General features: G+C 39.9%; 1 protein-coding gene across 1 annotated transcript in view; it reads right to left on the minus strand.

Moving 5' to 3' along the window:
- Positions 1-10,227: 10,227 nt before the first annotated feature.
- BTBD18 (BTB domain containing 18) overlaps positions 10,228-12,653 on the minus strand; it is a 31,038-nt gene continuing 28,612 nt past the window's right edge. The window contains exon 3 of the mRNA XM_075217197.1: positions 10,228-12,486. Within this exon, the coding sequence (XP_075073298.1) occupies positions 10,829-12,486 (1,658 nt within the window). The 3' untranslated portion in view covers positions 10,228-10,828. The remainder of the gene's footprint in view (positions 12,487-12,653) is intronic.

The following is a 12,653-nucleotide window of genomic DNA, read 5'->3' on the forward strand; positions in this document are numbered from 1 at the left end:
TTTTTGTAATTTTTTTTAATTTGGGAATAATGGGGAAATAACAATGCCCTTAGAAGGACAGAGCACAGGACACAGCACCACTGGACTGAACAGGACACAGCACAGGACCCAGCAGCACCACTGAACTCAGAAGGACAGAGCACAGGACACAGCAACACTGGACTGAGCAGAACACAGAGCACAGCACAGAACTGAACAGCACGAGATATAGCAGTACAGAGGACCACCTAACACACCCTCCCTCTACCCTGATCAATGCCTGAGTGAAGATGGCGGCGACTAACGGGGAATTTATAGGATCCGAGTATCGCGAGATCCGACAGCGGGATTATGACTCAGAGCCTCGCTTTCAGTTTTGCAATTGGTGGGAATACCCGGATCTGTCTCGGATCCGCAACGTTCGGGTGGGCTCGGATTTCTGAAATCCGAGTGCGCTCATCTCTAACTATTGCTACATCAAATCAGAGCTGTAACTAGGGAGGTGCGGGCGGTGCCGTCGCCCAGGGCGCAAGGCCAAGGGGGCGCAGCAGCCGGCCGCTACCTGCCTCTATGTACAGGCTTTTACTTACCCACAGTGGAACGCATCGTTCCACTAACAGGAAGTTCGGCATTTGGAATGCAAACTTGCGTTCCAAATGCCAAACTTCCTGTTGGTGGAACGCATGTGCGTTCCACTGCGGGTAAGTAAAAGAGTCTCTCTCCCCCTCTCTCCCATATATCAATAGCTGCATAAAAGTGGCCACCACAGACCTGTAAAAATGTGTTAAAATACCAGGTTTACATCTCTCCACCCACAGGTACCTTAAATGCCACATGCTGCAATCCCTAAAAGTGACTGTGTATTATCTCACTCAGGCAACAACAGTTAGAAAGTATATTTGTTGTGCAAAATAACACTGGAAATACAGTACTACATAAATGCCAGGCATTAAAAAGAGTGAACACATCAGGAGTATATTTACTAAAACTTAAAAAAAAAAAAAAAAAAAGGAATAGTGGAAGCGTTACCCATAGCAACAAGATTCTACCTATTTTCTAACATGTACTAAATAAATGATAGTTATAATCTGAGGGGAGGTGTCTCTCTCGTAAAATTAATGACACTTAATGGAACAAACCCCTTCTTTAGGAATATTTATTCAATGCTAGTTATTTAAATTAGATTTTACTGCTCTCTATTGCCCAAAGCACCTTTTTACATATCGCAGTGTTTTGAAGGGCAAAGGAAGCTGCTTCGCAGTATTTTCAGGGGCAAAGGAAGGCTACACGGTACAGTGTGATGAAGAGAGCCATTACTATGGCATAATATGAACTGGGGACAGTTTAAATGTTTAATGTATTTGCAAATATGTGTAACAGAATTCTTTCAATAAAGTGCTAGCCACACCCACACATTAGGTTGGCCACATCCACTTGACAAATGTCACTCCCACTTAGATGGGGGGCGCCGGTGCCCTGTCTCGCCCAGGGCACTAAAATGTCTAGTTATGGCACTGCATCAAATAGAATACTATTCAAGTATGAGGTCTATTGTATTGGTACAATCAAACTCCTAAGGTATTACTAATTTCAAAACCTTAAACTGCATCACTTCTTAAGCACACTAACATTTACTACAATAACAACATCTAATTCTATGACTCTCCAGTGCAACTTCACTTTCTATGCTTACAGTGTTACCTTAAACAAAACCCTTCTTAACAGTTACACCACATGGTCTCTGACTTTATAACAAAGTTTACTACACAGCCTATTGTAGCTCCTATAGTCTATAGATAAACCATTTAAAGCACTATCAATACACAGTGTACATTTTACTCATATTTAAGTCTATTTAAGTCTATTTACTCATGTTCACAATGTTAGCAGAGCCCTATTAAAGGGCACATATATACTTTACTATTTTTCAATCCAAACAGGGTGAGAAATCCTTGGTGTGTGTCTGCGTAATCCGTCTGATCCCAAAAGACACTTTTGTCTTCAGAAGGTAATTACAAAACTTATGTGGGATGGGCTGATGTATCTGATTAGAGGTCAATTCTTTTGATATGTAAATATACCTAGCCTCACCGTTCTCTTCAGACAAAAGCTATGTACTTTGATATAGTGGGAGATGAGACAATAGTTATTTAAGGAATGAAAATGAGTGTGTGTATATATATATATATATATATATATATATATATATATCTATCTCTTCTATTCATACTGTTAGAGGGAGTGTGATCAGTCATGGAGGACATGGCTAGCACTATAATATAGTATAGTATACTATATAAAGAATTCAGTGTGTTCAGAGGGTGGCAGGTTTGCATTTTTTTCTCCACCAAGGGACATGATGGTCATTTAATACTGCCAAGATCTCAATAACATTGATTTAAAATGGTGGATGATTACATCCGGCCGAGTACTATCAACCTTGGTTGCTATGGTGCAACCAAGGAAGCTGTCATTAGAAGGGAGGGCTCTCCACTTTAAAAAGCTCCTCAGCCCTATTCTCGGCTTGCCTAAGTGAAAGCTAATAGCGAAACGCGCGTCGGCGGACGCTGCGCTCGCTGCTCTGAATTTGTTATCCCCTAATAATCATTCAATAGCCAGGAAATTAGAACCTAGAGCGGTTCATTCCGCTATAGATAGATAGAGTGTTACTAGGAGGAGATAGTGGGGCACGAAGTGCAGACAGTCTTGCACCTCACAGTCAAAGAGGTCTGGTTTAGCAGACAGGATTGGTTTAACAATACAAATATATACACATGCCTGCCACTGAATTTACAGCCTAAGAGGACCTATTGAGGGTAAATATTTTCCCTGTGGATGTATGAGGGAATGCCCTAACTGTAGCCAGACAATTACAACCTAGAGCGGTCCATTCCGCCATAGATAGGTAGTGGAGTGTTACAAGGAGGAGATAGTGGGGCACGAAGTGCAGATAGTCTTGCACCTCACAGTTACAGAGGTCAGTTTTAGCAGACAGGATTGGTTAATCAATATAAATATATACACATGTCTGCCACGGAGTTCACAGCTTAAGAGGACCTATTGAGGGTTAACATTTTTCCTGTGGCTCTATGAGGGAATGCCCTAAACTGTAGCAAAATTACAATAGATACATTGTAATTATTGGAAGGTAACACTGAATCTGCCACCTACAAGGAGATATACCTTTGGCTGAGAGCAAGGGAGAAAATAAGTTAAAACAAGGGCTGGTGATACAATTAAATATATTTGCTAATAATTAATAAACCAGTTAATCAGAGCAGGATTGCAGCAGGACAAGGGTTACTTGTCTTCTTAACAGTTTATGTTTCAATTCACATGATATGTCATTACAAGTTTTAATATTACGCTACTAGGACAATTTTATCAATGTACTAATAAAGATTTATCTAAAGATTTTAACTTCGAAATCAATATACATTTATATTTCTCTATACTCATTTCAGAGTGCCCCATAAGATCATCCTTTTCTTTCCCCTCAATTTGTATAAATGATCTTGGAGGTGGTGGAAATCAGGCATTATCCTATACCAATGTGGTGCTATTTGCATTTTCCAGCTATACTTTATGAACACATTTAACAACATCACAAATACATTCAAACACACACATAAAGTACATGTTATACAGTCCTAATGTCTCCTTGTTTAATTTCAAGTTTAAATCTGTATTTTATGAGGAAAACAGCAAAGTTTTGCTTTGGACAAGGCCAAATAGATAATATGTATACACAATAAGCTAGGATCCATACAACTCATCCTGGATGTTACTGTTAGAGGACATTCATGTCCTAGTGTTTGTGAGAAATTGGACTGAACAAAGGGGAGAGAAAATAGCAATGCAGCCCAGCTGAAAGTACACCCCATTAGAAAAACATTTTTTTGTACACCCCATTAGAAAAACATTTTTTTGTACACCCCATTAGAAAAACATTTATTTGTACGCATATACAGCCTTCAGACATCTGGAAAACAGCAAGAGACTACCAAAGACTGTGAGAACTGACCTACCAATTGCTGGGTGGGCCAGAAATAAAGGACTGACGACATGTACCAGTGTAGCACAAAAACAGACTCTTATAACATGGAAGTGGTACTTACAAGAGAGGACAAGACCCTCAAACAGTATCAAAGCAATTTGCAGTACTCGTTACATTTGAATCAATATTACCAGAGGTACCAATACTGATTGAGTCTGAGACCCCTGTAAGTGAAGCTCCATTGTGGGAGGTCTTATCTGATCAAAAATAGCAGTAGTAAGTTTACCGATGGTTCCGCCACACTAATATCTAAAGGATGAGTTTGCGCTACTGCAGTTATTCATCCAGTTTTACATACAGCAAGCAGAAGTGGGGAGATCCAGTGAATTCGCTGAACTTACGGCAGTTTTCTAAGTTATTGAAGCAACAGATCCTCTAATTCTCTAAACTGATATTTGGGCCTTGTTTTAATTTCTGACTGTATGCCCTCCTGGAAACATGACAACTGGATAAACATCAAAACTATTTAGGGAATGCCAGCATGTGAGAAAAAATATGGACTGACGCCTATAAATTGAAAGATTCATATGGGACATGTCAATGCACACATTGTCAATTTGTATAATGACCAAGCAAATTAACTAAAGTACACATTCTGCAAATTAATTCAAATGAGGAAGCACTGATGGTGGAAGGACGCTGAAAATATTGGAGTACAGGCCACAGAGGAGCTGAAGCTACATTCCAACATGCACAGAAAAAAAGAAATTCCTATGACCCAAATTATAGGCAGAGAAATTGTAAAAAATTGCATACCATGTCAACAACTGAAATCAGAAGAGTGCAATATTGTTCAACTGCAGTGGACAGTTACTCAGGAGATATGCTAGTACAACCAGGAATTCATGCAAGCCAAAAGACTACTTTGAAGTTGCTACAAAAACTTGTATTACATAATGGGATGCCTAATGAAATTCAAACAGACCATGCCACCCACTTTGAGCATTTGAATGGTTGGTTTATAGAGCAGATACGTAAGCTCACTCCTGCACAGACACACTGAAGGGATGGCATGAGGTACTTAAACAGGCTCTGATATTACGGGACAATAGGCTATTAGCTGGTAGCCCTCAATCACAGAAAGTAACAACAGCAATAAGTTGAAAAATCCAGTCATAACTCTCATAAATCCCTTTATGAATATTGGAATATAAAAGAGAAGAGCTTCCCCTGTATATCAGGTGGTGAAAGAACTTATTCTTAAGGAATGGGCACAGGTGGAGAAGTATTAGTCTAATTTAAAGAGATTGGAATGTATGTATCCGTTCAGTGATGAAGAAGTTCAGAAGTGGAGCTTGGTCCCAAAAGTGGATGCATCTGTTGCTAGAGGTCATCCACACCTACTATCCCTGTTGAAGATGGAGGTCCCCTGATGGATCCTATAGATAGGAAGATGGAGAGTTGTTTTAAGAATCTTTAGAATTCATCTGGAATCACTTTGACATCAAGCGTGTCTATGGCCTCAGTGGTCAGGGCACTTAGAATTTAGGGAGACTTTATACAGATGTCCAAGAAAATGTGAGGTGAAAAGCAATGAGCTTATGCAGAGAGGCATAGAGTTTTTATGTGAAGCATCTTTAGATACTTGTCAGGTTGCTGGTATCTCCCAGGAAAGAACCACTTGGCTGGGCTAGCTATCAGAGACACACCTTGTCCCACCAAACTGCTTCGTCTTGAGAGGAGTGGTAGTGAAGTATAAGCTGAAGTCAAAGGACTGTAGCAGTTAGAATGGTGATGTACAAAGTCAAGGGATTGGAGAAGGTAGAATCATGATGTATAGGGCAAAAAAAAGTCTTCTTTAAAGCACAGAGAAATGCAAAACAAAACTTTCCTACTGCAAAGGTGTAGTAGAAGTGGCTACAAACAGGTGAGATGAATTCTCCTGATTTACTTGACCTTTTCAGCAAAGGGCTGATTGCTGTTACAGCTACCATCAATTACTATAAGCTTGCAGAACTATAGCAGAGGTCTTCACCTATAGCAGTCGCCTTTCCCATAGAGCTTGATATGCTCACAGGTACTCAGATGTCCCCAAGTCTTTAACTCAATGTAGTGCAAACTTATGATTAATGCCACAGCATGGAATTAGGAGGTGATGACAGAAGTTAGGAACAGGCCAGGGTCCAAGAGCAAAAGAAGTCAGCGGGGTCAGGTTCAGTCAAAGATCAGGGCCTGTAGCACATGAAAGTATCCGAGTCACAAGCAAAGGTCAGGGTACAACCAAATATCTGAAGTCCAGGAAACAAGCCTAAGGTCAAACACAAAAAACAATCCAGGGATAAGCACAACAGGACAGTAGCAGATCAGAACCAGGGACTGAACACTATAACTGGCAGGGAGGCTAAGCCCTCCCTACCTTATATACATCAATGGGCAAATCAGGAATAGAGAAACACAGCAGGGTAAATCAGCTCATAAGGCTGTTAATTAATAGTAGTTGCGCACGTGCCTGGCTGCCCCTATTACTGGGACACGGCATCTGAGCACAGAGGCGTTGCGACCGTTGCCCTAGCAACGGCTGGGCGAAAACTGGAAATTACATGCTTATCATCATCGAGACGGCCAGGACGCGTCAGCCAGGCAGGAGTCGTGGCAGCTTGAGCACCACGGCTCGTGACAATTGTAAAGAAAGTTGTGCAGTAGTCCAGATTAGGTTAGGTAAGTAGCTAAATTGGTGTTCTTAGCAGAGTGCTAATTAAAGGAATTGAGAGGCACTTGTATCAGTTATTGTGCATAGTTATCGGACAGCTGTCATCTAGAGCTCATGTGTGAATCCTCAGTTATTGTTTTCCCAACTGCTGTCATCTGGAGCTAGTGTTGTGAAGGTTGGTTAATTCTGATTATAATCTTTCTGTCTTCTTGTCTTGCATTCTATGTACTAGGAAATATGTGCGTCTCTACGCACCTGGGAGGCTGGGCTGCGACTCAAATTAATGTTGAGGGTCCCCTAATAAGTTTGCTATTTCACAATTAAATTACATAATGCCTGGGGCCAATACAAATTTGGGGTGATATTTCTTTCATCTGTTGGAATGTCTGATGTTTAAATGATAACATTCAAACGGGTCTGAATCTTAGATAATTTAAGAAGTTTATTATGGATGTGGCATGCCTGGTAGAGACGCATTTGCTGGAAAACAAAACTTTTGCCCTTAAAATCCATAGGTCGGGTGGACTTATTATGCACATTCATCAAATTCAGAGGAATATCAATTTGAATAGGTAATCAACTCTGTTAAGTACTGGAACCAGTGCAGATTGATCCCATGGGCATATTTGTGGGTGGATAGATTCCTCTGGTAATATTAGCAGTTTATATTCCTCCCCCCTAAGAACAGTGAGTGATGTTTTGAAGCAATGTAATGCTCTGGCTCTGAAGTCACCTGTTATTGCATGGGTGACTTTAATAATGTAATGGATAAGTATTTGGGTAGACGGCACACATTTTCCCAAGCTTCATCCTTTGATGGTATGTATTCTGTATGTATTCTGTGCAGCTGGATATAGAAATAGGACTAGTAGAAGTATGGCTTTCAAGCATTGAGCCATTTTCATGTTTTTTCGCAATGTATCTTTCCTTTTCTTGTATAGTTCTGGCATTTTTAAAAGAGAAAAGCGCAGACATACCAAATATGTACTGTGACAAGAGAAACGTTTTTTTTCGGCATAACTAGCAAAAGAAGAAAATGCAAGTATGTCTATAAAAGAAATGCTGGATTAAAAGGAAACGAGAAATTGTAACTAAACATAGCCTCTGCTTTTTTTTTTTTTTTTTTTATTATAAAATTGTACTTTTAACAGTTCAATATGCTGACAGTGTGTTGTTAACCTACTTGGATTGTGGGGTACCGCTGACTGTCTCCTGGCTACAGAGATATTCTTGATGTTCCAATTACACTAGAGGTGACAGACTAGGAGATGGCCTCCTTTGCATATGGCAAAGCTTCAGGCCTGGATGGCTTACTGATTGAGCTCTATGCACGAAAAACGTGTGATGTTTTTTACAAACGCCTTGAAATGTATGACGTGCTGCACAAGGTATGGAGGCTTTTTCCATCCACGTCTGTTGTACTTCGTACCGTAATTCCAAAGCCAGGTTAAGGTTTAGCCGATCCGGATTCCTCCAGGCCTATATCCTTGATATCTACAACTGTCCACATTCTGGCTTTACAGCTTCACAAACTCATATTGCAAATTATCCACCCAAATCAGATATGTTTTATGCCAGGTAAATTCACCACCACAAATCTTTTGGTTACATACCTACATACCTACAATCTGCCACTGTGATTCAGGCCTCCCATCACCCACAGTACACACAGAGCAGGGGTTATACACTTCTATGTGGCATAGTCCAGTTTAGTTTACCAAGTTTGTGTTAAGGCTAAAGGCTATGAGAAAAGCTTTTAGAACCAAACTGATAGGAGGTCTTCACCTATAAGAGCCGCCTTTCCCGTAGAACGGAACTTGTTCGCAGGTACTTGGATGCCCTAGGACTTAACTCTATGGTAGTAAAAGCTTATCAAAATTAACAGCAACAAAGGGTGGAGGTTAACCGGAATACAGGATGCAGATTTCAAAGACAGGCCAAAAGTAAAGTAATAGGTCAGCAGCAAGCAGGGTAAACAAAGATAGGCCAGAGGTCAGGGGAGGTTGCAGACAGGGTTAATCCAGGAAACAGGCAGAGGTAAGGGGCAAGTAGCGTTAAGGGGGGGGGGGGTTGATCGAAATTCTGGGTTAGATATAGGATAACTATGATGGGGCAATTTCTGCTATTCATGCCTTTTTGATAAGGGATGTGATCCGAGTAGTTTCTCGGACAGGGAGTGGTACTAGTGCATTCCAACAAGGCTACATAATGTGCCAAATGTTATCAGGTACAGCTATACATAATGCATAGGTTCTACCTTACCCATTACACTAATGAAGTTTGGGAGAAGGTGTGGGACGATCGATCCCAAGTGTGGGTAGGGGATAGGCATATATTGTGAAAATACAGCTTTTTTTGGATTGCTGTAGTAAACTGTATATGTATAACTGAAGTCCCAGTACCCTTGCAGGCTCCTGGAGTACCTATATTTGGGTTGCCAAGTAGACAATGTGTTTAAATTACTTTCTTTGGGCAGGGCTGGCAAAAGACTCGACGCAGCAACCTATTAGGAGAGAAAAGGAACACTAATACAAGCATTTTCAATACTTGTCTGTTACCAAATGTCTGTGGTGAAGTTGCTTAACGGTATAATACACACATAAGAAATGAGGTGACTGTCCGGGTGAGATAGCCGACACACAACAGTGCACAGCCTTCTGCATAACTCAATATGTTGTTTTGCTCATTGGGTATGCCCGTTTCTAATTTAGCGAACCCCTCAGCCTCTACAATTAACCTGTTTAGATTATGTTAACAATAAGGGCAGATTCAATTAGCCGCAAGATTCTTTAGTAACCTTTCAGATATGTTTCTGCACACATTACTGCCAATGAAAACCTAACTCAAATTTGCTCACACCTAAGAGGTAAGCAAAGATCATTACCTACATAATCAAACTGAACCTCGCTGCTAATTGAATCAGCAACTGTGTGAATCAAAGTTTTATACTTTTGTACTATAGCAATGTCCAATTCTGAGAGAATCGTTTGAATTCGTGTTTAATAAACCTGTGTGGCCAGAGCACACATCTCTGTAATGATTCTACAGGGTGATTCAAAAGTCGCAGTACACCCTTTTATTTCAAAAACTCTACAGGAAATTGGGAAACCTGAATACTCCAGTAAGGTATGGATGACGTGGTCTATCTTTTACGGTATGTACCAAACATGGGCGACATCTTGAAATCGGCCAATCGGCCCAATTCCTGTAGAGTTTTTGAAATAAAAGGGTGTACTGCGACTTTAGAATCACCCTGTATTTTGGAATATATAACAGCCAAATTGTGGACAAATGTACAGGGTCCTTAATACTTGAAAATTACATAAGATTTACACAGACTTATTAAAATACCCTGTAACTGAATGCAGAAAGTTTAATTGTTTGATATGTGTAGTCTGTACGCTTTCTCTCTCTGTTTTCCCTGCAAATCAGCTTAATAACATTCATAAGTGTGAGGTTAAATAAATAGATAATTACTTCATCAATTGTACAGATTATATTGTTGGAGAAAAACATGGGCAACTTTTTTGTGGCTTTTTTTTTATTTACGGAAAAAGGGTAACACAAATGGCAAACACAAAGTTGGTCGCAAAGAGGTTTCATTTACAATTTAGTGACCCATTTGCTGATAACACAAAATAGTTAGATATAAACTTAGTTTAATCTATACTAATAGTTAAATATGGAGTAGTAGGAAACAAAATGCTGCAAAAGTAAAGACAGTTTGTGATACTATCCCATTATTTTAATAGTTTGCAAATCAACAAAAGAAAAACAGATCAATATTCAGAGACTGTACATCAGTTAGTCATACAAAGCTTTCTTTTGTATGATTATCTCTTTCAAGCAATTGAACATTACCAGTGGTACAATACACTCACTATACTATATGCAATATAGAAAGTAACGCCACGCAATGCCATCAAAATAGTAGAAAACCTGAATATAGAAAGATTAAGAGAAGTTTGAACAGGCATAATCATTAGTTTTAGAAAAACAAAAAATATAAAAATTGGCTGCATTTATATTTTTATTGCTACAAGTTAATGATACAAGTTTTTACTCCCAAATGTTTAAACTATTGGCTCTGTCTAGTTTAGTGCTTAACATGGCAGATGCTTTCAACACATTAAAATATACTCTTAACCAAGAACATCGACCTCTATGTCGGAGTCTGAGGACAAGTCAGGCAACACACTCTCTCCCATGAAAGTCACTGGACTGCACCCGCCCACATCCACAACTGGAGACATGGGAGATGGCATATTTAGTATCTGTTCAAGAAGCTGCTCAAACTCATTCAACTGATTGTCTTTCCCATCATAGCACTCAATGTGTGGGGGATCCACTTCTCTCACAACTTCCCAGCTAAGCCCAGTGCTGACTTTCCTCAGTTTCACCTTCTGCACTTCGTTCACATGAGACTTATTAATACCCAGTTGTCTCTTTCCTGATTCATTCATATTCTTGTCCTGGAGACATACCATACCAGTGTCAGATTTACAATGGGTAACTGATGCTAAACTCTTCTGGGTTACGGTTTCATTTTGCACCTCTGTCATTAAAGCTGACCATGCCTCCTTTACACCTTCCAGACCTATACATGCCGTAGAATAACTTTCAGTTGCTGAATGTACTGAAGGATTTGTCATTTCACAGCCAGTATACTGACCTTTATCAGTACCGTCCTTTAGATGTAAAGTTTTTATTTTCTTTGACCTCAATCCACAGTCCACCAAACCTCCCAAATACTCTGCATGTTCCTCACTTGTTGTTTCATCAGGTAAATGGTGTCCTCTTAACTCTTCTACAAATTGCAAGTCATTATGCACATGATCATGGGGCAAATGAGCCATATCACTTTGTAGATATAATTCAGGGTCATTTGAGATTGATATGTTAATGTTTCTGCTACCCATTCTTCGACTCTTAGTCTTAGAAGTCTTAATATCAGGTGGAATAGTTTGTATTTTTGCTCTGTCCAGACATATCCTTTTCAACAATCCTTTTCTTGATTTAATGTCATATCTTGCTTGTTTTTCCCCTGCGAGTAGTTCTCCCTCTTGGTCTGGTAATATTTTAGAACTGCCTATATTTTGTTTACCTGATTTTTCCCCAGACTTATTGCAGTAGTATGAAATACTAGATGAACTATTTGGTTCCTCTGCTAGATACTGGCTAAATGGCCCTTTCTCCATCATGCTTTCTTGCGGGCAATTCAACCCCACCTCCAGCTCGCTCTTGCAGCTTGGCTCCACCACCACCTGTGCGCTCTGATACCTCGGCTCAATCTTCACTATATCTGGGCTGCTTGGCTCATTCTTTACCATATCTGGGCTGCTTGGCTCATTCTTTATTGCTCCCAGGCTTTTTGGCTCATTATTCTTTGTATGCATTTCCTGAAATCTTAGTCCGCTATTCTGCACATCAAACACTGTATATGGAGTGTGTTTCTTGCTACTAAGACAATCTCTGTTTAGCTTTCTTCCAGATTCGAGCCTTACTAACCTGCCTCCCTCCAGCTTCAACATCTCCAGCTCTGGTATCCGTAACCTCTTTGCTGCTTTGAGAACACCATGGACATCTGCTGGTGCAACCTCCAGTTCTGATGTATACATGTAACGCACAAGAGGAAGTAAATAGTGGCTAGAAATTTCATGAATGCCTAATACACGTCTATTGAATAATACTGGTTTTGATGGATCAACAACAGTTGACATTTCACCAGGATGTGTTAGAAGTTTGGCTAAATATGGACTGCAGGCTGCAATTACACAAGAGTGAACATGGAGACCTTCGCCTATGGAAAAATAAAGAAAGACAAAACAATTATATAGCAGAAAAAAAGAAAACAATGATCAGTCCATCTAGGTCTACCCATACCAATTCTTTTTAAGATAAAGTGTTTTTATGTAGTTTAAGACAATACAACAAAGAGAAATATATTACAAAACAAAAACAGACACA

The sequence above is a fragment of the Mixophyes fleayi genome, chromosome 6 (genome assembly GCF_038048845.1).
Source record: "Mixophyes fleayi isolate aMixFle1 chromosome 6, aMixFle1.hap1, whole genome shotgun sequence".
NCBI lineage: Eukaryota > Metazoa > Chordata > Amphibia > Anura > Limnodynastidae > Mixophyes > Mixophyes fleayi.